At 37.5% G+C, this 27719-nt stretch overlaps 1 protein-coding gene across 1 annotated transcript in view; it reads left to right on the forward strand.

The window, feature by feature from the left end:
- SPON1 (spondin 1) overlaps positions 1-27719 on the forward strand; it is a 197999-nt gene that overhangs the window by 64433 nt on the left and 105847 nt on the right. Inside the window, exon 6 of the mRNA XM_062577305.1 lies at positions 4108-4256. Coding sequence (XP_062433289.1) covers positions 4108-4256 — 149 coding nt within the window. The remainder of the gene's footprint in view (positions 1-4107; positions 4257-27719) is intronic.

Genomic DNA, 27719 nt, shown 5'->3' on the forward strand with positions numbered 1-27719 from the left:
TTAAAAAATCTAAGTCAGTGAACACACTAAGAGTATGGATTCATGACTGAAAGTAAGCAACAGTTCACCACAATGGTAGACTGTCTCTCTCCAGTTGCAAAGTAGGGATATATATTAATATGTTTTACTTCAGAAATTGGAATACACTGAGTCACTTGAGTACAGAAATAACGCCATAATGTTAACAGGATTAAGCCCAGTAATAACAGCTGATAACATTTTACATTGAAATTCCTGAAAGTTAAGAAGAATATCTTTCATCTAGATGTAGTAGTATTAAAAATGAAAACCAATTGTCAATATTATCCTTTAAAATGTTGAACTCATGCAGCAATTTACATTAAAATGAAATTTTATTCATGGTGGACTTTGGTAAATCACTTACTGCCTGTGAAGCCATCACATGAAAAATTTCTTCTCTTCTCTTCATCATCCACACGGCTGAAATAGAAGATCATAAATTTTATATTTCTCATCTTTTCTTTTACTTATTTTCTGACTTACCTTAAAAGTCTCTAAGTAATAGGAACACTGTTTAGCTTTTCTCCAAAGAACTGCTTTTGCCAAATAAAGTATTTTCTTTTGCTGTCAAACAAAAATTTTCTGAAAGATACTAGGCAAAGCTTTGAATTCCAGGAGACAATTTCTAGGTTTTCACAGATTCCATGGATTAGGAATAATTTTACAATTATCACACCAGTGCAGTTAAAATATCTCTGTTCCCTTAAGTTTAAATATATATTACGTGTTTAGGAGAAATCTGACCCTTTGAGTTCGTAAAACATTACTCAGAACGAAACCACTACAACATAACCTTGCTCTGAGCATGCCAACCATAGAGTAAATGAGAGGCATACAGATGGCTTTAGAAGGGCCATTTGTTTAATACATAATTTATAAAATAATTTTGCTTTCATGAATATCAGCGATACTGAGAAATTTTAAATTCTAGTTTGATCTGCAGAATAGGACTTAAGAAGAGCACACATGCTTTTCAGCTACCTTTTCACAAACTATCATAGCTCCTGATAAGAGGACTACTGGAAGCTGAATATTTTATCTGTTATTAAATCTGGCTCAAGAAAGTAGAACCATTAAATTTCCTTTCACGTTTTTCCAGCCAGAAGGATTTGTATTTACATATGCCTTTGTGACTTAAAAGCATTTGTTGTTTCTGGGTAGCATCCATATATAATAATGGGAATATTCATGCCCTCCATCATGATTTCACATGGTCAGTCTACAAAATACGTGAGAGAATACATATTTAAGTGTGCAGGCACCTTGGTCTATATGCAAAATATACATTTAATTGCGTCAGTTGAGGAGCTACTTATACATTAAGGAAGTGAAATAAAACCATTGAAAACCTTTGTGTATTCTGTTTGCCATCTTAAAAAATTGCTAGTGACTAGTGGACTGGTAATACAAAATACCCCTGGCCCTTGGTAATGCATGACTCAGATTATTTGGTAGTAAGAGCTTCTCTAGTATTTAGAGGAAAAAGTTTACAAAATTATATTGAGTTCTCTTTTCATTCTCTCAGATAGGAAGCTCATGGTGATAAGTAAAATGTTTACAAGTGTTGGGCAGGTTTGTAAAAAGTTTAGTGTAGGTATGGCCTTTGGCAAGGCTCAAATGAACCTTGAACTGCTCCTTTGGGCAAGTAGGTGGGCCAGCTGCTTTCTTTGCAGAGCTAATAGCTTTAGTGGGGGTAGTGGTCAGTGAAATAGGATGGCTCTGACTACAGTGACTTCAGACTTTCTTGCTTTATTTTGGATATGGAGGGAGAAAAGTTTTAGAGCACCTGGAACAGTTTGGTGTTGGTTTTACTAATTATAGATGGCGCTTAGAGTGTGGCATGTGAGTGAACTTCCTTTTCTTTATCTTGTTGGATGCAAAGTCACAACTATTGTCCACAGTCACTATTGACCATACTTTCCTAAGGATGAGCATATTCTTTGACTAGCTGCATTGGCAGGTTATTCCAGGGTGGGCATCGAGTTTGTTTAAAGACAAACACCTATAAAAGGAGATGCTTCTCATTCTGGGGGGATGCTGTCCTAAAGACTTGAGGCTCTCTGATTCCTCTCTACAGTGATATATTTCCCTTTTGTAGAGACTGTGTGGAGCCTTCTCTTTCAAAAAGTTTCTGTAAGAGCCAATTACTGCATTTCAGGGAAAGCTGCACCCTGTGGCTTGTGAGATAGGCAGCCCTGCAGGCTGGGAAGAAAGAAGGGACAAAACAGGCCCTCGCTGGAGCTAAATGACAGTATCTCTCTTTGGTCTGGCAAGGTGCGTGTGTCTTTTTAAGATGCAACTGTTAGATCAAGAAACAGTCTTATCAAACTGTACTCTCTTCAGCTATTAACTTATTGTAGGATGCTTTTGTTAGTTTAAGTTTTCTTCTTCCTCCATTTTGGGCTTGATTGCTGATTAGTTCGGATGCGGTCTTAAAATTTCACATCTGCTCTAGCTCAGAGCTCAGTAGGCTTGTTTTGGCCCAAGTGTAGCACTAGGGAGACTGTGCAAGCTCTATTCATTATGTTGGTAGGCCACCTCCTTTCATCTGTTTATTCTGATTACTACATTCTTCTAGGCTTTTTTTTCTCACCATTGTTGTTCATTTTTATTTCCAATCTATTTTCTATACTCCTGGGATTACGCTGGAAACATCTGAGTTTGTTTATTCTATTCTCTACCTTGCCTTTTTCAATTTCTCACCTTTCACATCTTAAATTTGCATGCCTTTTGTTTACTTCATTATTCATTTTTCATTCATTTACTGTACTTTCCAGCTCTGTTCTTACCATTACTCTTTTCCTTCTGCATTGCAAGTCTTTCTTTGCAGTGTTGCCACACTGGCTGCTTATGTGAACAGTTCATTTTCTCAACCTTTTCTTTCTTCTAAGCCCATATGTTTCCAGAGTGCTATTTATTTGGCACTTAAATGCAAGCAAAAATTCATTTTTATTTCCAGTACTGTGGGACATCTGTGACTCCTTATTTCTGTTCTATTCTCAATTCCATCAGACTTCCCTACCACTTTTTCTTTAAACTTCCAAATTTTTCTTTTTTTATATTCAGTGAGATAAGACACTAGACTAGGTGTCTGTTTGCCTGGCTCTAGAACACTTACACTATGAGAAATCTGAGCAAGCAAACTGAAGAAATACAGAGACATGAAAATTCACTACTTTTTGCTTCATTCCTAAAGTATGGGCACCTCCTACTAAAGGGGAAAAAATAGACAAGGTGCACATATAATTTAAATATGTAGAAGCAGAGAGAATAAGTATGTGAGTACCAATAAAAGCACTTCCTCACCACTCTTTCAGAAGTGTTTTGGAGGGAATTCTGGACACTATTTACCCACAGAAAGCAGAAGTTATACCTTCATTTCTGCAGGGAGTTGCCGGAGTTGTTTTCTGGCTTTAAGCCCTTTATATGTCCTTGAATGCCTGAAAATGGTTGGGTATAAAGCTATGAACAATAATCTTTGTAACATTTAAGAATAATACAATCATGCTTATACAAAAGTCTAGCATTTGATGACAACTTGTCACCACCCAAATGTAAATTTTAGTGAGCTGCTGTTAGAAAACAGTATTGGTGAGAAAATGACTTGCTGTTAAATCTTTGAATGACCACAGAAGATTTTTGTTCTAAGTTTCATCCAAAAATTTTTTCTACATGGAAGCCTAAAATTAAAAGAATTCTTAAACTTCCTGAAGAAGCTTAAGTGAAGAATTATACTAAGTCTGTTTTGGGGAGCTGCTTGTTCAGTTGAAATACAATCTCACCATGTTTGTGTTTTGTTATTATATCTAATATTTACTGTAATGTTTCTGTAGTTCAATATCTTGTTCTTATTACTCAAAAAATATGGCATATTGTTTTAGTGAGAACTGGTGGCATGCAACACCTGAAAATACCCAGTACCAACCCTGTACAGAAAATGCCCTGAAGATGGGGCACTTCAAACCTTTCCCCTTAATAAAAGGCTAAGAATTAAGCTTTGAGGCAGTCTTGACGGTAGCGAGTATTGATGTTACAAAAGCTGGTATGTTCATGAACTGTAATACTTTTTTTTTTCTTTCTTTAAAGGGCGAACCAACCATTGGTCAGCAATTATTGGTAGTTCCCACTCAAAGAACTACATCCTTTGGGAGTATGGAGGATATGCTAGTGAGGGTGTCAAACAAGTTGCAGAGTTGGGGTCCCCAGTAAAGATGGAAGAAGAAATTCGACAGCAGGTAGGTGCAATTTCTTTTTAATTAACTGTATGTACTCTAAAAAAATGCCTCTTACCTAGGTCAGTGAATGATTTATCACTGACAGTGCCTGAGCACATCATTGTGCTGGCTAGTTTTAGTTAAGCAGATGTGGAAAGCTGCCTGTTTTCCTGTCTTTCCAGATTCATTGCAACTCTGGCACACATTTTGTCTGTAAAAGGATAAGTGGGTAGTAGTAGTATTTTTAACTTAGAAAATCTTTGTGTCAGGCAGAAATCAGAGATATAAAAGGAAAATTCATCTTTCCTGGCTTAATCATGAAGACACTTAAAATTTGTTAAAGGAGCATCTTAAAGATGGTAAGCAGTGTGCCTTATTCCTGTTCGATATGGTGACATTTAGCTTATATTGTACTACAGTATTTATAACTTTTTCTTATGAGCACCTTATTTACAGTTTGCTGCAGATTGATCCAAGTTAGAAATGATGTTACAGGAAAATGAGATGATCATTGGTGTTAAGCTGGAAAACTTTATACAGTTGCACTAATAAATCTTGATGAGTCAGGATTATGATTAAAGGTAGACAAGCCTTTACTGTACATCATCTTACAAGAAATTGATTCAACTGTACAGGAATCTGTCTTTCAAATAGCTCATAAAGGATTATAACTTAGAGGCAAGTAAGAGAAGTTAGACAGATCTGGTTGACTGGAGTCTCTATCTCCTTCCTCTTTCCTGTTTGTTTTCCTCCAATCGATTAAGTGATATAAGGGAAGAATATAAAAGCTGTCATACCTAGGGCAGTAGAGGCACTCTGCAAGCAAAATGTGAGCCAAGGTGCTAGTTCTGGTGTTTTGTATGCCTGCTTAGCTAAGCCAGCCTCTAGTACGCCATGAGAGGCACAATTTGGTCTTTAATTGAAATGCAGTACTTCTCATGTATTTCTTGAAGACTTCCACTTCTAGAAGGGCAAGCAATTAAAAGTTGGTAAATGAAGATCTCCTGTCATGCTGTTTGTAGGTTAATAATGATGAGGTTCTTGTTCCTCTTCGCTTCCTTCCTGTGTTAGGTAGTATCCTGCTTCTGTTGTTGTACTGCAATTCCCTCCACGTGCACTGCTGCCCACAGCACTCCCTGGGGCACCTCACCCCTCTGGCAGCAAGAGGGCTTGGGGAAAAGGCAGCCCCCCTTCCTCTTTCTCCTCGGCTGTGTGCAATCATCTATCTTGTCTACAGAGTAGCAGAGCAGAGTTAACACTTCCTCTGGAAAAAGATGAGCATTTTCATTCAATTAATGACCCTCCTAGAATTCGAATAGTTCTATGTAAATAGATTAGGTGTTAGGGATCTAAACATTTTCCAGTGAACTTACATTTAATGAGTACTTCCTGCAGAAAAATTTAGCTTGTTGAGTATCTGAATGCACTGAAGTGAGAAGTTCACGGCCCAAACGCAATTCCATCTTTATGGAAATTCCACTGCAGTGCCCTGACAGTGTGACCTTTAAGGCAGTTACTCTGCTGTTTTCATCCGTGGAGCAGGCGCTGAGGCTCCTCTCCCAAGGTGCAGTGCAGGTAACATCCGAGGAGGAAGAAACATGGTTTATCTTCTTGGGGTGGTGGGGGAGAATTTGGAGCAAAGTTATATATACTTGAGTAGGCTAGCTGTGCCTCAAGCTCTTTTGACTATAATTTCAGGAAAAAGCAAATTCTCTGACTTGGATTATAAAATGAATAAGGAAAACATTTAGATTTTAAAAATGTATGTTTTGCATCAGATCTGATAGCTTAACAAATAATTTCCCTGAGTATTTAAGCTTTGTAGTAGTGCTTTCAAAACCCAAGACAATGTTTTTCTACTATGTTATGCAGTATATGTCCATCCACAACTTGCATGCCTAAGGTAATCTTCAAAGCAGTTATTCACTGTTGTGTCCAAGTTCTGTAGGTTTTTGCTGAAACCCATTTTGTGTATTGAGCAGTTAAGATTTTTTTTAGATTATTCAATGTCTATTCTTTTTATAAAGTACAGAATTTAACTATTAATTTTTATTTTTTAAATGAATATTGCAAGAATGAAAAATAGTACTTTACCTTTCAGTGCTAAACAAAAATGTATCTGAAATTAATGAATAATTACTGTTCAGATGCATTTTGCAGAACGTTACTTTCATTGCCTTTAGATGAATCACCTGTTGTTCTTTTATTATACAAATATATAAATTACTATCTTTTGCTATTCGTCATTATTTATATATCACAAGTATCTTTCTTTATCACCTCTTCTTCAGAGAGAATAATCTATTCCTTAATTTTGAACACGTTAAAAATCTCTCTGTGCAATCATTTTTGCTACATTTGTTTGACTCTCTCTTATTTTTGATACTTTTAAAAATGAAGTCAGCAAAATTAAAATAGTTTTCAGGGTGATACTGTTGACTAATCGTATGCATTTTTGGCATCTGCTGTGTGTTAAGACACAGTACTTCAAGGTCTCTTTGACCACATATTACATATATATTATTATATAGAGAGATTATTGCTATAGGTATCGATAGATTACTTCTATATTGAGAGTTTAGAACAACCTTAAAAAGCGTTTTGACCTCAAGAAATTTTGTACAGTCAAAGGCTATATATACTAAATTTCACGAGCTGTTTTGTGATGCTTTTGTGTATGTAATCATGGTATAAGAACAACTAGTGAGTGTGACAAAAATCTTCCAAAATCAAGAGAAATAAAATGAAAAATGGTTTATAGTTTAATGTATTAAAGGAATATGTAAGGAATTGGGGAGAAACAACTTGAATAACAGGTTATAGATAGGTGTGGGGGGAGATGTGATGGGTATGCTATCATTCTTTTCCTCCCTACATAAAACTTGGCATATTTGGGCATAGAAAGTATGTTGTGATCTTGGATAACTTGTGTTTTCATCTTTACTGAATGGTGGCAAAATATAAATAAAGGTTTGGTATGTCCAGACGTGAGGGTACGAAGATTATGACTTTGTCCAGAAGCAGCAAGGGGGTGGAGAAAGGATAGGATGAAATGCAAGTGGAGACATAACTGGGAAAGATTATACAGACCGTTTGAGGAAGAGGCAGTGAATTTGAAGATAATGTGGAAAAGAATGAAGGTCACGTCCCTCTGCTTTCCCACCATCGTGTTCTCTGCCCCAAGCGTGTGTCGTATCTTTGCAAAAAGCGGGTGTCTTATACAGGGAGCAGGGGAATTCAGATTGAGGGGACTGTGATTTTGGGAGTAAATAAAGCAGCCAACTGGCTACAATCTCAGCGATTGCTGTTGCTGGAATGCCACATGAAATTAGTGCATGTTGCAGCTGATTTCAGTATCAGGCCTATTTGGCTGTATCGAACCTGCATGAATTCCTTTGACAGTCTAATCCAAGCAGCGAGCCGGTGTTAGGGCTGGATATTGGTGAGAACAATGCAGTGTATCAATATATGCCACAACATTTTTAGTAAGTTTATTTGACCTTTTGTTTCCTCGTAAAATATGTTTAAGCTAGGCTCGTATTTTGGGGAAGGCGGAGGTAAAATTCCAGCGCGCAGACAGACAGAAGAGCAGGGGAAAGGCAGCGCCCCCAGGGCAGCATTTCGCTGCCCTTGCAAGGCCAGATGTGGGGTTAGAAATGTGCTGCCGGGCTGCGGCGGGGTGCCTGCCGCCGCTTCGCTGCACGCGGGAGGCGCGTAGTTAGGAACGTGGCCTCCGTGTTACTGACACTCTCTAAGCTTTTACTCAGACCAGGAAAATCTGGGTGATGATTTTTATGAGGAAAATTTCTGAAAAGTTGCTCTTCATGTGTGAAGCTAAAAAGAGGTTTTCTTTAAATGAAGCTTCATCAAAAAGTGTCCCAACAGTTTCATGTTGTTAGCTAACAAGGGTCAGGCACAAGCATTTGGCAAGAGGCTGAAGCGCCAGCGACTGCTGCTCGGGAGCGAGCACCTTCCCGGCCGGCCCCTGGGACCTTTCTGCATGGGTGCTCCTGTGTGCTGTTAACTTACTTTGTAGGCTGTTCATCTGGGAGAACTTAAAGCAACTAATCAGCCTTTTTATTAAACTTTTCCTGGCAGCCTGGCAGGAAAGCCACGGTACGTAAGAGGTTTACTAAAACAATCTGTCAAGCGGTCGGTGTGTACAGTAGGGTAATTCATGTGTTGTACTTCAGGGGTTATAAATGAGCAGATAAAGGATGGAAAAGGAGTTGTGTGAGCAAAAGCACATTCACTGGCTTCATTTATCGCTAAAATAAGTTGTTTCACTTCAAGACACCTTTGTTTTCAAAAAGTCTGATTTGTCTGCAATTTGTTCTTTGAAAAACCAGCAGAACAGAAACAAGTAGAGAATTTGAAAGGGGAATTCTGCATCTGTATTAGCACTCCGTAAAAAAGAAGATGGGCTAAAACATAGGTGAAGAATATAAATGTTAAATGCTAAATGTTATTTCATAGGCAGATAAAACAAGGTGAAGGTATAGTCTTATTCCCGTTTGATTTAAATGTCTCAGAGCCTCAGAAAACTGATTTCTTTTTGCCTCATTCTTTAAAGATAAATACTAAGTCATTTTATCACCGATATTTTTGAAAAATAGGATAATATATTCATTATCATATTTTGTATATTTTGTACCTCCTCTCTGTCTCCAGGAAATATGACTTGTATTCTCAGTTTATTCGCTAGATGACATTGATTACAGATTAGGTTGCATGCCAAAGAAAATACATTATTTATATATGTTTTTTATATATATATGTGTTTATATAATATATATAAACAAGTATTTGTTTTTATAAAATAGTCCTGATTTTGATCTTTTTTTAGTTTAGCTACTTAATAAAAAACAGAAGAGAGAGGGTCAAAATGAAAGTAATTTCACTGTTGGATTGACTTTCTTTTTTGAGAAATGTAATTTCAGTATTTCAGTGAAACACTTACTGTTCCATTATGTCTATAACACAGAGCACCTGAGTTACAAGGAGGAATCCGTGCGTGTTCACTGGTTGGCAAATTGTTGTCGAATATTCCCAAAACAGCCTCAAAATTTTGCTTTTTTGCTTAATCTGTTATACTGTATTTACGTAAATTAAAATTAGCTAAGCAGAGAGGTTAAACTGGGTTGCACTTGAGTGTTTGGTTGAACAGCTAAAAATTCTCACTGAACCCTTGCTCAAGCTTCGGAGACCATGCCAGCCCCTCATAGCGTCAGAGAGTATGGCTACTTCGCCCTTGAGAGCTGCGAGTCCTGCGGAGGTAATTTAATCTGTGTTAAAGTAGCCAGCACAGATTACAAATTTAGTGAAAACATGATGGCTTGGGCTTCATTGCAGGAGGAGAGCAGACCACACACAGGATTAATTTGCCATGTGCCACTATTAACAGCTCTTAACTACTATTGTTACACCTGTAAGCCAGGTAAGGTAATCAGTTCGGGTGTCCGTCTCGGCTAAACCTACCTTAAATAGAGTAAATGTGCCTGGAGCTGGGGCTATTGAGCGGCCCCTTCTGCACCTTACTTACCTTCTCACCGCTTTTCAGAGGTACCAGTCTCTCTCTGTTGCAGAAACACAAATGGTCAGGTAATATTAGTACGGCCCTAAAGTCCAATGTGAAGAGGGCAGCCAACATTGCTACAAATAGTCCAACAATGTGCATTAGACTGCTAGGTTTCAGTGCAAAGGCTATGAACTTTTCAGTATATTTTCAACTCTGTTTAATAGTGAAATAGAAAAATACTATCCCAGCATGCTTTCTAGTTTAGTTGCAGCCTGAATATGTGATTTTAATACCATGCTTTGTCCTCTACTGTGAATTATAGTACTTTGTGTGCCAGTTTCAAATGCTAAGCAGTAGATTTCCAATCTTTCCTTTTGGAAAATATTCCTTATCTAATAATGTAAAATCTCTCATTTTAATAATTAGATGTTTTGAAATGCCTGTTTCCTACACTAAATGTTACAAAGTATTTCTGCCAAAAAGGAATTACTATGTATTTATGTTAGAAAGGGAAGTTTTATCTACCAGTAAGTTGTGCAGTGAGGTTCAGGACACTTCTGGGGTGGCTTCCTCCTTCTAATAAATTTCTGTAGGAAACTGTAAATGAGATGACTCCCAGTTGATGCTGCTTTAGCATACCTTAAAAGAAAAAAAAAATCCTATTCATCTCAAGTATATTTTTTTTCAAATACTTGATGGTAATAGAGGTTTACTTTTCTAATAAGAAACACAGCTGGTGTTGAATGCCATGCTGTTTTTGTCTTCCTGACATATGACTAATTGTTGTGAGCACAATGTCAAGGTAGGTCAAACTACAGAATTCATTTTGAAAAAACACTTCTTTAAAAAGTGCCCCTTTCCTGACAACTGTTGAAATACAATTCCCCTCTTTTTTAGTAGTGCTTAATTTTTTGATACTTTACTACTTATGATTTATGAGGTCTGTACTTAGAAGTCACAATATTTTTAAAAAGGAAAGCAAGCTGCTATATTGAGAAAGGAAAAAAAGAAAGAGAAAATTAACTTTTGTCTGATATGACAGTAAACAAGCTGTGTTTCTACCAATCCTTATTCTTCTGAGGAAAGTGTAGAAAAATAAAATTTAACTTTTCTTCACTGAGTTTTATTGCTGTAGGCTTCTATAAGCAATATTATAGTCACTGTCCCCATCAGCAAGGCAGTTTTCAGAATTACTCCTTACTGCTCTCTAAATGGGATGCTATCGCAAACGTTTGGGCTGTTCGTGCAACTGTTAGGCAATCACATTTTAGCTGTAAAGATAACTAAACATGGGGAATGTTCATTTGGAGATTCCAAAAAGAAATGAAATACTCAGCCGTGAAGGTAGAAAAAAAATTCTTTTTCTAGTAAACACTCACCTCTATTTCAGTCAGCTAAAATTTTGTTGGTGAAAATATTCCCTATAAATACTGCAAAATGCATGTCATTTTCTCAGAGAAACCAGTTCTGAGTAGTACAAAGCACCTTGACTTAATCTGAAAACTACTAAAGGCACTATTTTACAAATTAAGCTTTGGCCAGTAAATATTATATGGCATATTTCCTGGGCCAAAACATGAAAGATTCAGCTCTCTCTTTAATAGTACGTGCAGTTAGCCAATCAAGGTGAATAGCAAAAATAGTGTTTGTGTGAGTATGCTGGAAATATCATTGCTTTATGGATAAACTCCTAAGCCTTACAGCCTGGTGCAAATGCCACCATCGCTGCCTGTGTGGTGCTTCTCTCTGGGGTATGTGAGACCAGGCAGAGCACGCTGTGGGCAAAACTTCCTTTAATGACTGTGGTTAATCTCCCCAAGCCAATTTTATTTAGCTTTGAGACAAAGCTTTAGCAAAATAATGACTTGGTTAACAGTGCTTTTTCATAGTTTTTTAAAGTTGCTGTTTCCGAAGCAATAAAAACAGGAAAATGTTGTAATCTTACTGGAAACTCGGTATGTTTGTCAGTAGGGCAGTAAATCTTGGTGAGACATTCCAGTTACCATTGTTTTTTGGGATTATTTTTTTCCAGATCTCTTTGTATTAGATGGTGTGTCATAGAGAAATGAACGTCCTTTCTGCTGTTAAAGATCCTGTAAAAGTTTAAGTCAGAGAATTATTGCACTCATACTATCTAGGAGCTTGTGTGCCTCTGTAGTGTTACATTGGTGGATACGTGTTCCCTTAAAACATTCGTGATTTAACACGACCGACACAGTCATGCTGCAGAGCAAAACCCAGCTGTGTGCGCTACTGTGGTTTGGGAAGGTCCATCTCAGTATACTGTTGCATTGCAGAAAATTTCTTCAGCTACCCAGCATTAGAAGACACTCTGCAAGTTGTCAGCACTGAGCAGAATCCTGTTATGTTGTTGTTTTCATAGGAAATAACTTCTGGTCAACTAGTACACATTGCACATAGTTCTGCCTTAGAAATGTAGCTTCAGCAGCACTTCTCCCTCCCTGCGTTTAGCTTCTTGCCTGTATGCTGCCCACAGATCATTCTCCCACCTGGTAATAATGAATTTTAAGGATTAAAGTTGCCAATGCCAGGGAGGCTGGTAGCCTCCTCTGCCCTCCCACGAGTCAGTGGCTGGGGTAGGATGAAGCGCACTTCTTTGCTTGCTGCTGGGAGAAGCTACAGGAGGGTGCAGGCTAAGGCCTCTTTCTTATCCCCCTCTTATAAGTTATCTCTGTCAATAAGATATTGGTGGCCTTATATCTTCATTCTCTGTCAGCTGACGATCAACTGGTGGTTGTTCGTATAACACATGAGAGATTACATGAAAAAAATATTTTATATTTTAATTGCTTTAAGCGTGTTTACTATTTGATAGTAAATACATAAGTCAGTTTGGTTTTTAAAAATCAAAGTTGTGAGCTCTCGTGTTGCTTTATGAATTCCAGAGGATGCATACTGCTAACTTGTATGGGAGTCTGTGAACTTTTGCCATGTGAATTATTACTCAGTCACTGATATGAAACAGTTAGCATAAACAATAAATTGAGGTTTTAGTAGTTAGCTTAGAAGACAATTTCCTTTTCATTTGTCTTAATTTGCCTTAGTTGTCATTTTCTTCCAATTATCACAGGCCCTGTACTTCTAATATAAAATGAGAAGAGAAATAACATTTTAATAAAATCCAATAATCAGATTCTCTTTGAACAGAAAAATTCCAAACAAGATAGTTTTTTTTTTATAGAAGATAGACCCTTCAAGAAAAAAAGAAAAGAGTAGCTCAAAGCCTAATCTTTCCTCAGCGAATTCTGATGTTAAATCTTGAAGAAGTGGTACCACCCAGAACTCCTACTCATTTTTATTTTCTATAGTAGTTGAAAGGTTAATGTTTAAAAAGATTTATTCTACCTCTTTGATAACTGCCTAGATTACAGTGATGCTAGAGCAGGGAAGTAGCTGCTTCTGGTTTAGTAAATTCATTCATTTCGACACTATGCAATAATTTTAGCTCTTCAGTACAGAGACATAAAAGTAACTAGGAAATGTCTTCTGTTCCAGACAATGTGATTGGGTTGCTAGGCATTATTTGCTAATCTAAAAGTCTTTAGAAATTTCTTGCTTTTTCAGTTCCTGCTGTTAGATTTTATCATATTGCTCTGCTATCATAAAGTTTTGTAGCAGAGCAATCCTTTGGAGATACGTGATTAGATGACTTTCAAATTGTTTTAATTAAGTCAACCCCTCTACTATTTTTAAAATGTGAACATTTTGGATGCATTGGTTCACTTTGTGTTGCTAATATTGAGGGACAAGCCTCGGTCTGATAGCAGCAGTTCAGCACTCGTAACGTCAGTTTTGGTGCCAGAAGCCAGCGCTGCCCTAGCAGCCCTTTTACCGCTCTGGGATGCCCGTTCCAAATCCCGGCAAGCCGCAGCGGATGCACTGACCAGGTGACTTGGGGCCACTCCGGGTCTAATTTAATCCACCACGGGCAGAATGTCAAGTAACACAAACTGCGGAAGAACTTAACACCAGTGTTGTCGAATTGTTCGAAGGGTGTGTAAAAGAGACGGGTAGGCTCCGACCCTCGTCCTCCCCCGTGAGACAGTAGCTAAGCTCCTGTTGTCTTCAGTGGAATCGATGCTTTTTAAGGGTCAGAATACCACTGAAAAATAAACTAAGAAAGTATTTGCTTCTCTCTGAATCCTGTGAACTACAGTGGCTCAAGCTGCAATTAGGATGCAGTGGGTGCCTAGCTGGTGGTATTCAGCTGCCTATTAGGGAGGTGCTGCAGCAGCTAAAGAAATGCCTGAACTCTCATTAGCAGCATTTGTTGGGAACCACAGGACCTTCCCCTCTTTTCTCTCTTGTTGCATTGTAAATATTGTTCAAAGGATCAGCATGACTTAACAGCTGAAGCAGAAGAGTCTTGCTAGCTCATTTGACTTGCAAATGCTTAATTATTCAGAGGAATTTGCAATTTAAATAAAAACAAACAAAAAACCCTAAAAAATAAGGTCAGAACAATCAACTTTTTTTTTAAAGAACTTCAGTTTGGAATTGTTACTGTGATTATGTCAAACAATTATTTCCACTTGAATTCCAACAGAACACTCAGAATAGGTATATTCAGGTATTATGTATGTATTAATATATAGTGAATTACCTGGCCTAAAATACTGCATAGAGCAGTTATCTATCCTTCTTTATTTCAATGTTTTCTTAGAATGCTTTTTCACTTTCCAGGGTGTAGCAGATGATGTGGAATAGTAGATATTGATCTATAACTAAAAGTAGATATATTGATCTGTAACTAAAAATGCTTTATAGAAAATTTGGGTTAAAATAATATTTTTAAAACTTACCTGAGATAGCAGCCTGTATCACAACATGTATGTGGATGCCCTGCCAGAGTAAGCACAGAGTAAACACTTCATGAGTGGTAACATCTAATTTAAGATGTTGAAAATGCAGTGATTTTTGTCCCTTCTTTTATAACAAAGTTTTTCAGTGCTTGGCCTTATTTGAGAATGATTATCAGCATAGAAAAATGAACTCTTTAAAACATACAGTATTTTTAAATTCAGTGGAAAGATGGAGATGTAATTAATTTTTTTTTATTGTAAACTAAAAATACAGTTGGACTGAATAATTCATAAAGTCATTTTAAAACATGAGGCAGGTACAGTATTGATATTAGTTGCAAGTTTAGAGAGTGATTATTTCTTGAATATATGACAGGCAGATGTGCCTGTAAACCAGGCGTGGATTAAGCAAGTGTAAGTGCATATATGCCTTATGACATTTTAAATACCATGATATGCAGTGGGGCCTATTGCAATTGCAAGAAGTTAGAAACAATCCTGGGTTAGTTCTTTCTGCAGATTCCATTAAAGCTACCTCATTATTGTTATATTTGCTGAACATATTTTTTGCAGTTCAGGTGTTCAGTGTCTTTATTCGGTTATATATTAGTCTACAGTGGAATAATACTGCAAAAGGATGGATGATTTCTTGAAGGTTATCATTTTCAGCATAGATAAATCAGAATTACAACTTTTCATCTATTTTTGTGAATATTTTTGTCCGTGAAGGAAACAAGTATTCATCAAAAATGAACAGAATTATAATGAACATTTGGCTTCTTAGTCATGAAGACTGTGGTCTACAAAATGAAAAGTTTTATTATATTTGCTCATGCTGCTAAGAGGAAGTAGCTGTGCCTTGGTGCTAGGCAGGAGGCACTGGAGTTGAAGACACATACTTGTACCACTAACAGGAGCAAGGTACAGTCTAGTTAAAATTTTGTAAATGCTCAAGACATCTAGGCATGCTATACTGACTAATATTTACTGACTCTTTTCAGCAGACTGTTTTTTGTTTTGTATGTTCATTTTCTAAAACATCAGCATTTGCAAACTTGCAACATTTGTTTTCAATGTTCTTCTTAAACTATTAGATCAGTTCAAAAACTCAGCCTAAACATCACTGTTACTCCGTCCTCATACCCTCCAGCTTTCACAGCAATTTTCAGAACATAGTTTCAGTTACAAGTATGATTTTTTTTCCCCTTTCTTTTCTCTTGGAACTGAGAATAGGCCTCTAAAAGCAGTTCTCCCCAACTGTATATATTGGACCCTGCTAAAAACTTCACTATGGGACTTCTGTGGTTTTGAAATTAGAAAAAAAGGAATAAATAGTTCTTTGTCACTTTAGCTTTGGAGCAAACAGTGCAAATGAGAATGTATGTATATATATCGCTTTCTCTGTATGTGTATGCATGTATTTATACACATATGTATGTTATGCAAGGACATATCCATATATGTAAGGTATACAATACCGTTTAATGTTTAGACATGCAAAAAGGCTTCTGGTAATAATTTTCTCATCTATGTAAACTGTATCAAAAGTCAGTAGCCAGCCGGACATATGTAATGTGAGATACACCCACTGTCTAAAATCTGCCTGAGCGTCACTAGCTGTTCCTCTTGAGACATTTTATCAAGAAAAGGGATTAAATCACCATTGACAAATAAACAGTCATGAAGAGCAGTATTTGTTTTCTTAAAAAAATCGGATGCATGCTAATCATCCCCTAGCCTTTAGATTAAGAAAGGCATTTGGAAGTTTTTAAAAATAATTTGCAGCCAAGATCTATTCCTATATCCTTTGTATCTTCTTGGCTTTGAAAAGCTACAGTACTCTAAATAAATGAAAATTCTCAGTTATTTAAACTATATGATAAGGCTTCGTGCTCTAATACTCTTCATCAAACAGCTTGTGTTGATGGCAAATTGAAAGTGCATGATTTCTTTCTGAGTATGGAAGAAGTTTGAATCCCCCACACAGACCTCCTTGTGAGTGTAGTACAAAAGGTTTTTCATTTCATTTTGCAATCAAAATGCAATTTTTCTGCATCCCATATAAACTTACTTTAATAACCACCCCCTTAAAAATAAATTTAAAAAATATGCTATGTTACTAGTGAAATACGAGTGTTTTGTTTGAATTGCATAGACGAGGAAATACACACGGTGGACATCTATTCACAGGACATAAAGGCTGTTGGCAAATTATCTGTCAACTGCCACCTTGGATCTTTCCTGTTCATTTTATTTATTTTGTGCAAAAGATGATAGGGGCGAATGGATGCACACGTGTACTTCTGCATTCTCCCTCTGTCTCTCTTTCTCCCTCCCCTTCCATGCATGTTTGCAGAGGAAGGAGAGAGAGGTGATCTCTTGAGCTGTATTATAGGAAAGAGCAACCTTTATAAAACACTTACTTATTATAGAAGTGCTAAAGAAGAGAATATTATCTAACAATATTTATCTGATAATCTTCACTTATTTTCATTTTGCATAAATTACACTGCAGAAGACTGTTTGTTTCACTGCATCAAAATTCAACACCTATGTGCCGTTGTGTTGTCACAGCGAGCTGTGTATTTGGGCCTTGGTTTTGATAGCACGAGCAGAGCTTTAACGCTTTTGCTGCCAGTAGCAACAGAGCTATGTACTGGTGCTGTGTAGGCTATTCAGAATGCTTGCAGTAGAGGTAAGCAATGCAGTAAGTTCAGAAGGTCCAAGATGTGAGTTTTTGTAGGTCTCCTTTTCCATAGACATTTTTATAAATTACTTTTTTATACGTTGAACGTGTGCACCCGACTGTTTGTGTAGGTAAATGCACTCATTTCTTTCTTGTCAATTTTGCAACAGTTCAGGAAATTTCAGAATGTGAAAGGCAGAGGATTCACTGATTATTCAGATAATATCCATGAGATTAACATTTCTTAATTCAATCAGCAGCCTGCCTATGTGAAAGTGAGCACGTCCTTGCACACTTAGGGCTCCTCTACCTAGAGCAATGGTTGCATATGAGGAGTGGTTTGAATTTAACACCTAGTAGTTAGTCACCATTAACTCCCAGGTGCAAACTGGTTCTGGAGGAAGCACCTTCTTGAACCTACTGGTAGAGTATAGTTCCAATGCTCATTACCTGCCTGCAATTCAGAACTGTGGTTCACAGCGAAATTCCAGGGGAAATAAATGTATGCTCTTACACTGGATGGTATATTTGTGGTTAAGCAGAGGCAGTTTATTTACATGACTTTTCTTTGCTTATCTTGCTCCTTTGACAAAGATCAGAATATGTTTAGGAGGAGGAGTTCTTTATGGAATCACATCTACTTTTGCAATACCTTCAAAAGAGATGCCACCTAGTCTCAACACTTGTCTAACAGAGTTAAAGTAGATGGAAAAATTCATTATCACTGAACGAAGTAAGGAAATAGCCTACTGTTGTCCATAGATACTCAGTTGTTTTAAATGCTTCCCTTCTGAAAAGTTAATTGTGTGATTGCTGCATTACTTAAGAGCGGAGATCTTTAATGAGCAGAATCTGAACAGATTTTTAATGCTTCTTTTTTAGCTCTCCCTGTGGCTGGGAGTGCTTATTGCAATATTCATTTACAGTAGATTACTGCTGCTTTTTGAAAATACTTTCTTTCTCTCCGTAATTGATGTGTTACTGTTTCCCCTAAGCATATTTTCTTGTTCATCTTTACCCCATTAAGATTAAACAGAATGGTCATTAGATCATAAAGAAATAAAATACTCATTTTTCTACTTACTGAGAAAAAGCTGCTATTATCTGTCAAATTTAAAGATTAACCTTGCCTTCAGGTAGATTTTTAATGGCCTTATAAATATAGCCCTGAACCAATGTAATGTACAGTAATAGATGAAGAACTTTCTTCATTAGGGGGAAGTATGTCTTAATTAGGTGTCAGCCCAAGATTTTTTTGTTCAACTCATGGTCTTAGCTGTGAAAGATTTTTCTCTATGGTTATCTGAATTCATGACAACAGTTGTGCTACAGGTTAAAATTAGGGAAGCAATTTGTACTTTATTGCCTGCTATAGATTTTTTAATAGGTTTTAATTAAAATGTCAAAGATCATGTTCTCTGTATTTTTTTGTTCAAATAACAGTAGAGGATTTGAGTTTATAGAGATCTGAAATAATACAAGTTTCAGAAGCATGAGGCATTTGCAGTGAAAAGTCAAAGAAACAAACTCAAAACTCATGAAACAAACTCAAAATTTTTAGAAATTTAGGCGTGCAGAACTGTTTCCCTCATTCCTTTTCTACACTATGCTTTTCTAAGGGAGAAAAACAGGGTATTTCAAGTGATGAAAGTCATTTTAAAAGAGCTTAAAGGAATGTAGAAGGAACTTCTGTTCTTGTCTGTTATTGCATACTGAAGGCATAAAATGCATAAAATATACACAGCAACAGAACTACAAAGCAGTCCTTGCCAGTCTTGGTTATTACAGACCAAGCTAGAGAAACTTTGCAAAAGCTGATGAAAATATGGTATTAATGACTGGTATATTTTAAAGGGGTGATTGCAGTAAGATTTATTTTACTATTTTTTATTATTAATGCTGTGAAGGCTCCAAAGTCAACATTCGCAGATGCTCAGAGAAGTATCACTGTTCAGTGCTGGTTATTAACAGCAATGTCTCTCCATCGGTGCTTGGGTCTGGGCCATTTTTCTGGGTGCCCATTTTTCTGGATGCCCTGATATTGCTGAAATCATTTAAGATTTGGCTATCCTTCAGAATGATAATGATAAGCTTTGCAATGTTCTTGCCTATTTTATTAGTTTTCTTAATGATGTTATTAATTTCTGTAACATCTCAGGTCTTCCAAGGGAAAAGCCCTTTTCCCAAGAAGTCTAGTTCGATATAATGCAATTCTATGACTTTATTTACAGGTATTAGCAAAATGACATGATTTTTATTTCATCCATTTTACGAGGGAGAGTTTTTAATAAAGCACTCATAGAAAGATTAAGGAAAATGGTTGTTTCGGTTATATAAAACTGAAACCACAGTCAGCAGATGTTTTAAGATAGTCTTGTAACTTATCTTAATACCAAGTGTACGTATGGTTAGTTCAAGATTGAGGCTTTCGATTTTTTTAAGTCAGAAGTTTGGTGTTTAAAGAAACAATTCCGTGTATTCCAAGCCAATGCTTTCGGGAGCACTGCTTGGTTTCAGTAGCTCCAGCTACCTTTTTAAACGCCCCTGGAGCATCTGGGCAGCTGCTGCTGCGGCGCCAGTCGAGCTGCCCCTCCTCGGCTCTTGGCACAGGGGCTCACCTGTCCTTGCCTCAGGATTTTAGCACCTCTCTCTGAAGTTCACTGTGCCATATCATTTGACTGGGAACACAGCCCTTGCAGTGCTTTTGGAAAATGTTTCTTCTTTCTTTCTTTCTTTCTTTCTTTCTTTCTTTCTTTCTTTCTTTCTTTCTTTCTTTTCTTTTCTTTTCTTTTCTTTTCTTTTCTTTTCTTTTCTTTTCTTTTCTTTTCTTTTCCTTTTTTTTTTTTTTTTTTTTTTTCCCCCTGGGTGAGAGCACTGTGCCTGCCAGGCCCCTCACTTATTATGTAAAGCAAGTCATTGCCTGGTTACATGTGCTCCACTTTGCAGCATGACTGGGAGTAGGGCACGTCCGCACTGCTGCAGAGTGACCTTCAGAAGAGGATAATTTACTCGGAGATGTTCCTCCAGGGTCACTTCAGTGTCCTAGAAGCTCTTCTCACTCTCCGATGGAGTCCATAGCAGGGTGCCAGTATCAGTGACTGGTTTTGCTTTTGGTGGCTTTGGGCAATCCCATCTCACTTGATCTCAGCCTGTCCCTCTACCTCAAAACTCCCCTCATGCCGAAGGCTCTGGCCAAGGACAAGTTGCGGTAAGTACCCTTGGTCGCCCCTGCTGAGCTCTGCTGCAGAGAAAGGCTCAAATCAAAATAGTTTTGTCTTCACTTTGCTCCATTCTGACATTTACCCAGTTTCCCCAGCCTGTACAGTGCCGTGGCAGTGCCGTGTCTTATGTATTCATTGTGCAGAATAGAGAAAGTAAGTTCTGCAGGTGTTCAGTCTTACTTTTGCTTTTCATTTCATCCTTCCTCCTAATCTTTCTGTAATTGCATTAAAAACACTTTTAGTAAATTTTTGTTATCTTTTTTCCCAAACTGTGTTCTGGGCTTTTATTAAGGAGCATGCTTTTTTTGCCTTTTTTACCTCTCCCAGAGTGTATGCCACTGTTCAGTCAGTTCTTCTGTACTTAATTTTAGGACCTGCCAGAGTTTATAGGCTATATTCTTTTTTTTTTAATAGCTGTCCAAGTTTAGTACAGGAGACCTTTTATTCATCCATAATGTTATCTGGGGAAAACAGGATATCAGGAGTCAAATTTTCACCCTCTACTTTGTAAAAGGTATAACAAAGTAGCTTGCAAGTCCTTTGCCAGTTTTTATTTCTGCCTTAGTTTCTTTTTAACATCTGTTTAAGGATGTCAAGGTTTTGTTTCAGTTCCAATAATTTTTGGCCTGTGTATGTTGAAAAAATTTTACTTGCAAATAAATTATACAAATTCCTAATTCCTCCTAATACATTCTGACTGTCTAGATTTTAACTGAATTCTCTAACCTTTCTCCTGTGCCAGGAGAAATCTGTAAGAGAAACAAAAATAACAGCCACTTAAATCAGTTACTTTTCATGTCTATGTTCAGTACTGCTTTCATATCTGGTGCGGTACTGCCTTCACGCTTGAAGCACCGCAGGGTCAACCTTCAACCTAAAAGAAGAATCTCTGAAATAGAGATGGTTGAGAGGAACAATAGCCCTCCTATTTGAATATTTGTGGCCCAAGATGGTTTTTTCTTTTACTAATCTTCTGTTGTTGGCATGTAATATTTTAAATTCCTATGAATTTATATATTAGACAGTAGATCTGATTGTTAGTTCTTGTTTTCTTCATGCACGAGCTTGCTACTTTTCCTTTAGGCCTGTTTAGACCTAAGGCCATTTTAAAGGGTATAGGACAAAGAGCTTAAAATACGGAAATATAAAGGGAAATGAATGATGGCCACTTTGGGAAAAGACAGTAGCCATGCACCTGACCAAGTCCCCACTGCACCTAACTTTTCTTTTTTTCTTTTTTAACCTTGGACTAGTCATTTATGTCCCTCGAATCTTTGATATGCTTCCATAAAAATAAGTTTTTAGTGCTCTGTTTTTTCATATTGGTTTTAGGAGAATAAATTGGAATACGTTCACAGAACAAGTTAGTGAATTAATTAAGCTACACAGTGAAAAGGCAGGGGCAGGTATTGGCTCATAATTTTTTATATATATTTTGCTTAATTGATGACAGAATTCCTCAACATTATAATTAAAATACAAAGTCTATCCCCACAGTGAGGTCTAGTAATATTTTGTATTTATAGGATGTTCACCTAAGGATTTCAGAGCCCCTTTAAAATCAAAGAAGCTTCATAATACTCTGACACATTGGATAGAGGGTTTTTATCAGTGTGGAGTGGGTTAAGTAACTTGCATGAAATATGAATTAGTGACAAAGCTGGGAATTAACGTGGGGATCCAAGTTGGCTAACCTTTTGTACAGCTTTTCTTGGTTGCTCTGTAGAAGTCAGTCTATAAGCATTTCGAAGGCAGTATCCTCCTCAGGCCTGACTGTGAAAGGGGACTAGTGTGTGTTCTAGTGTAAAACAAAAGCTCCTGCAAAGCCTCTCTTTTGCTTGGCTAGTGACTTTGAATGGTGATTCTGACTGTACGTGACTTGCAGGACTGCTGCAAACTAAACTCCTTAATTCTGAGGTGAAGCTGAAGGAGCTGTATTCAGAGGCTCCACTGTGGGAATATGGTCTTAATTTGCACAGGAGCTTAATTCTTAAAAGTGACAGGATCACAGAACAGTTATGGCTGGCAGGGACCTCTGGAGATTGTCTGCTCCAGGCACCTGCTCAAGCAGCGTCAGCTAGAGGAGGTTGCTCGGGGCAGTGTCCACTCAGGTGTTGAGTGTCTCCATCACCTCTCTGGGCAGCCTCTTCCAACATTCAGCCACTCGTCCACTGAAAACAGGTTTTCTTATGTTCAAGTGGAGTTTCTGGTGCTTCAGTTTGCGCCCATTGCCTCTTGCCCTGTCACAGGATACCACTGAGAAGAGTCTGTCCCTGTCCTTTTGATAATGTGTGTCAGGTCAAGTCATTTATACACATTGATCAGATCCCCCTGAGCCTTCTCCTCCTCAGCCTGACCAGACCCAGCTCTCTCCACCTCTCCTCTCATGAAAGATGCTGCAGTCCTTTAATCATCTTTGTGGCCCTTTGCTGAGCTTGCTCCAGCAGCTCCATGGTCCTGGGGAGCCCAGCACCGGACCCAGCCCTGCAGCTGTGGCCACATAGGACTGAGCAGAGGGGCTGGATTCCCCCTCCTCCCACCCCCACCCCAGCCCACTGGCAACTCCAGAGTTAGTGCAAATGCTGATTCCAGAGTTCACTCAGTGTTAACTCAAGAGTTAGTAGGATGGGGTGGCTTTTATTGAAAATATAGCTGGATTTGTTAGGTCACAGAAAGTGGCTTGTCTGCAGTCCAAAGCAGAAAACTGTTGGAGAGTGTTCTTTGGCTCTCATCATGCTGTTGCATCCCCTGATCCTGGGTACTGCTGTTTATCTTTTGATGGTTCTGACAGACAGTCAGACAGTCTGCAAATTAGCTGTAATGCTAAGCAGAACATATATATGTTGTGTCAGTTAATATTGTAAGTGCTTTTGTAAAGCACTTGTAAAGTTTTGCAAAGTGCTTTTGATTTTCAAGGAGAGGAATGTTCCTGCTGTTTCTTCTAATGCTGACATATATCCCCGTACACAGCGGGGAGACCGTGAAGGAGAGAGGGGGAGCACTGGGCCATCTAGATGTTTTTAAGGTGAAAGGCAAGTCATTCGACCATCATCTGGGGAGAAATAGGAGGTTTTGGAATTCTTTAACTAGTTTGTCCTTCTGTGGGTGGGGATGAAAGGGATTTGGCCTGCTCTTCACGCCGTGTCCATGCCTGTGGACGATGCTGCCTCTGTTTCTCTCGGTTTGTGAGGCATAGGCAAAGAAGCTGGGTTGCAAGCAGTGGGGAAATTCTGCTCTCTTCAGAGCGTGCGAGAGGGTAAAGGCTGCTGTGCGTTGGTGAGATGGTCGCTCTAATAGCAGGCATTTATCTCAGCAGGCTGTCTGCAGGTAAACTACATCCGTGTTATCAAAGTTAAAACCGTAATTGAGCCTGGGTATTTCTCTTCATCCTGTTCTTACTGAGGTGGTTAGGTTCAACTGATGTATTTAAACGATGAAGAATATAACAGACTATTTTTAAAAGAAGATCTTATATAATTTTTAGTTTGATTTAGGATTCAATAGCAAAAGTAAAAATAATCTCTTGTGTTAGTCAAAAAACCTGATCAGGCTGAGTGCAAATATACAGGAAAAATGTCCTTTATGTTGTACGTGAGAAATGCAAAGCTAGCAAAAAGTAATTTTGCAAATGACTGTTAAAAACAATAAGAAAAATCCCACCAAGGTCCTATCAGGAAGGATGCAGGTTGCTGCAGTCAGTTTTGATGCTAGAAATAGTGCAGCTTTATACATCGCAGTAAATGGGTTGCTGAGGAGTGGGTAGTTGAGCTTTTTTAGGTTAAAGCATAGATTAATACCTGTGAGATCTTAAAAGTAAAGCTGACTATAGATGAATGTAAATGAAGTTATAGATAAACAAAATCATTTTAAAGCTGCAATATTATCAATTTCGCAAACACAGTAATCTACCAACAACTTAATCCAATAGCCTGTTTGATCCAAGTGCTGGTCCTAAGTTTTCGTGCAGCTGTTTTGGTTTTGTTGCTGCTAGCAGGGGAACTCTGCCTTTTGCATCCCCACATTCAGGCTTGCTACTTTTGAAGGTGAATACTAATTTAAATACTCTAACTTCTCTTTCCATTTCAAGGATATTTTATATTTTCTGTCCAGTATAGCAGCAAGGAGCCCATCTTGTTTCATGCTCTTCTAAGAAAGTAATAGAGCTGTTGTTGCCTCTTTTTTTCCCTTTCCTGGGGAATTGACTCATGTAGAGGGAAAAAAAAACACTTAAAATTAGAATCATGGTACATTTCTTTGAGTTTTGTGGATGTGTTTGTGTTTATGTGTTGACTTGTAAGTATACTTCCATTGTGTCGACAGAACAAAAATGGGTACACTGTTGCTCCCTGTATGAAATTAAAGTGTTTTCCATCTTCAGGTGTTTCTATCAAAAAATAGTGGTATTTTACCTGGACATTTACCTGTAGAGAAAACATTTTCACAGTCTTTCAGGTTTGCTTGTTCAAAATTCAGAGATTCTAATATGTCCATCAGAACATTCACCTGCAGGAGTTCAAGCCTTCTCGTACACATTTTCAAAATGTGCCTGCAAATTTTTGCAAAGAAAACTTAAGTATTTCTCAGGAAAAAAAAAAGTGAATCACTCATCCATTTGTAGATTTGTTCTGTAATTATTTATCCCCTAAACCCTTTGTTTTTAATGTTGAATTTAAGTTGGAGCTGTTAAAATTGTATCCTCTGAAATAAAAATATTAATTGAAAAAAAATCCCTTCAGTATAATTAATTACTTATCATAGGCATTTCCTTTAAGTTTTCACATTTATTTGACTTGAGTTACAGAGTTTAATAATGGTCAAGAAGCAAGTAGATGAGGAGAAAAAAAGGAATGGTTAACATTGAGGAGAAATGTATTGATTTAATTAAATTTCTGTCATATGCCTTAGAAAGAAATGTCAAATTAAAGCCAGTTATATTGGTTAGATATTTCAGATCTGACACAAATGAAGTCTTTATTAATTCCTTGATTTCTAATAGTTTTATTTGCATCACAGCACACTGTAGCTCTTTAATATGGCTCTGCTCCTGCTCCTGTTGTAATTACTTAGGGCTTAGGCACAGGAGAGAGTACTTCAAGCTTGTCTTCCTTAATTACTTAGTTTCTTTTAATACCCATATATTACCTTCAGGATTTATTTGACCACCACTTCTGCTGCTGTCACCTGAAGGCCGACCTCGCGGTCTCTCTTGTCTGATGGCACACAGGGGAGGATAGGATATGCTTCTGTATGGGGAATTGAGGACAGGTAAAGTGATGTATCAAAGGTCACATGGGAAGTCTTTGGTGAACAGAAAATAGTTCCATGCTCACTACTGGAGACCGCCTTTGAGATTTTAAATGTGCAGAAGAAAAGGTAGTAAAATCCCAGGCTCCTTGGTGGGAAGCCTTGGTCCCTGCCCTGGGCAAATGTAAAACCATCTCTGCCTTTTTAGCCTGTTCTCTTTTTCCTTCTCTGTACTCAAATTTCCTCTGTTTATTTCCTGTTAACTTGTTAAATGTTGGTTTTACGTTCCTCTCTCACTTTCATGCCCGTGTCAATTACTTTTTTCCTTTTCTTCCTTTCTCTCTCCTCTGGTTCCTGGCTCACTTGGTTTTTCTTCCCTTTTCCAGCTCTCAAACCTTCTTCATCTTGGTTGCTTTCTTCTGTCTCTTTTTCTTTCTTGCCTATTGTATTTCCAGGCTGCTTTTGCAAGAATCACACATCCCTACTGTATCATTCCATATTGTTTTTTGTTTTTCCCATTGAGGACTTTTGCCTGAGCTTTTGGCCTTGCTTCCTCTCCACTCATACACTCAAAAACTACCTCTACAGAAAGAGGTGAAATTCTGAAATAACTTCATCCTACATCAGTTAAAACAGTTAATTTTGGCAGTTAATTTAACTTAAATTAGTTTAGTTAAATTAACTAAAACAGGTATTTTTTTCTTTCATCTCTGTACAGTTCTAGAATGTCACTCCTTTCTGAAAAATTTACAACTAATATAGTTGAATTGAGAATTTATTCATTTGCATTGTTTTTATATAGGAATAATTTAGTTTAGAAACCAAGATGACTCTTAAAATGCCAGTCTTGGATGTCAGCTATCCTGATAGCCTGGCTGGACTGATGCAAATACAGTGCTTTTTAATTTGAAGAAATTAGAAACGCATTCATGCTATAGTATTGTGTCGTTTTTCTTTTCTGTTTTTTACTGTTACATTGCACAGGATATTACAGATGAGAGGAAAATGTAGCATCACAATGCTGTATGACAAAATAATATGCATTGTCAGTAATTTTGAACAAAAAAATCACTTTAAATGAAAACCATGAATGCTTTATTTTGAATTTTGTGACGTGAAGATTCAAAAGGTCCTTATTTTCTTCCTAAGCTTAATTTCTGGCTAAACTGACTAAAGTAATGAACTTTTTCAGTTTTTGCAGAAGTACATTCTTTCCTAGAAAATGATTTCAGTGAAGTTTCTCTGATCCTTCTCAGTGCTTTTATTTCCACACTTAAAATATAGACTGCGAGCCTGACAGTAGTTAAGAGATATAGCAGTTCGTAAAATTCCTGCCAATGGGTAAATAAAGTTGTCATTAGAAAATTCTTCGGAGTTAGAACAAAGTAGTGTTAGAAAAAAGGAGTTGCTAAATGACATAAAGAGATTTAAAAAAAAAAAAGAAGAAGATACGAAAAGCATGGAAGAAATGAGATTATTTTCATGGAGAAAATAAATGATGATGTTTTGGTGGTTTGGGTGTTAGTAAACATACCTTAAAATATGCTTGTTCTCTGAATTGTGTGGGCCTGTGCTTGTATACTTCATTGGTGTCAGATCTCAAAAATGTCTTGCTAGATATTTTACAAAAAAAATATTGGAGCTGAAGGCCTTTCAGCCAACTCTCCTATAGAAAATATGACTGGGTCTAGGTCTGGGCCTGTCTATTGGCAAATACACAGACAAATACAATGATGGAAGAATTTAGAAAGAGCTGTTTCTAGCTAAACAGGTATGCTTTTCTATTAGGAGGGGACTAGAAAACTTGATTCTTGCATTGAAGAGGAGGAATATGAATGCAGGAAGCTGTGGCTGCCCTATATTGCTGACACTGGGCATGCACACACGTGAGAGGGGTCTGAAAAGGAGCCGAAACAATTTAGGCACTGGAACAAACTGTGTTTCAAGGAAGATGAACTCCTCCTGAGAGATGAGGGAGGAGACTTAAAGACT

This window comes from Rhea pennata, chromosome 5, assembly GCF_028389875.1.
Source record: "Rhea pennata isolate bPtePen1 chromosome 5, bPtePen1.pri, whole genome shotgun sequence".
Taxonomy (NCBI): Eukaryota; Metazoa; Chordata; class Aves; order Rheiformes; family Rheidae; genus Rhea; species Rhea pennata.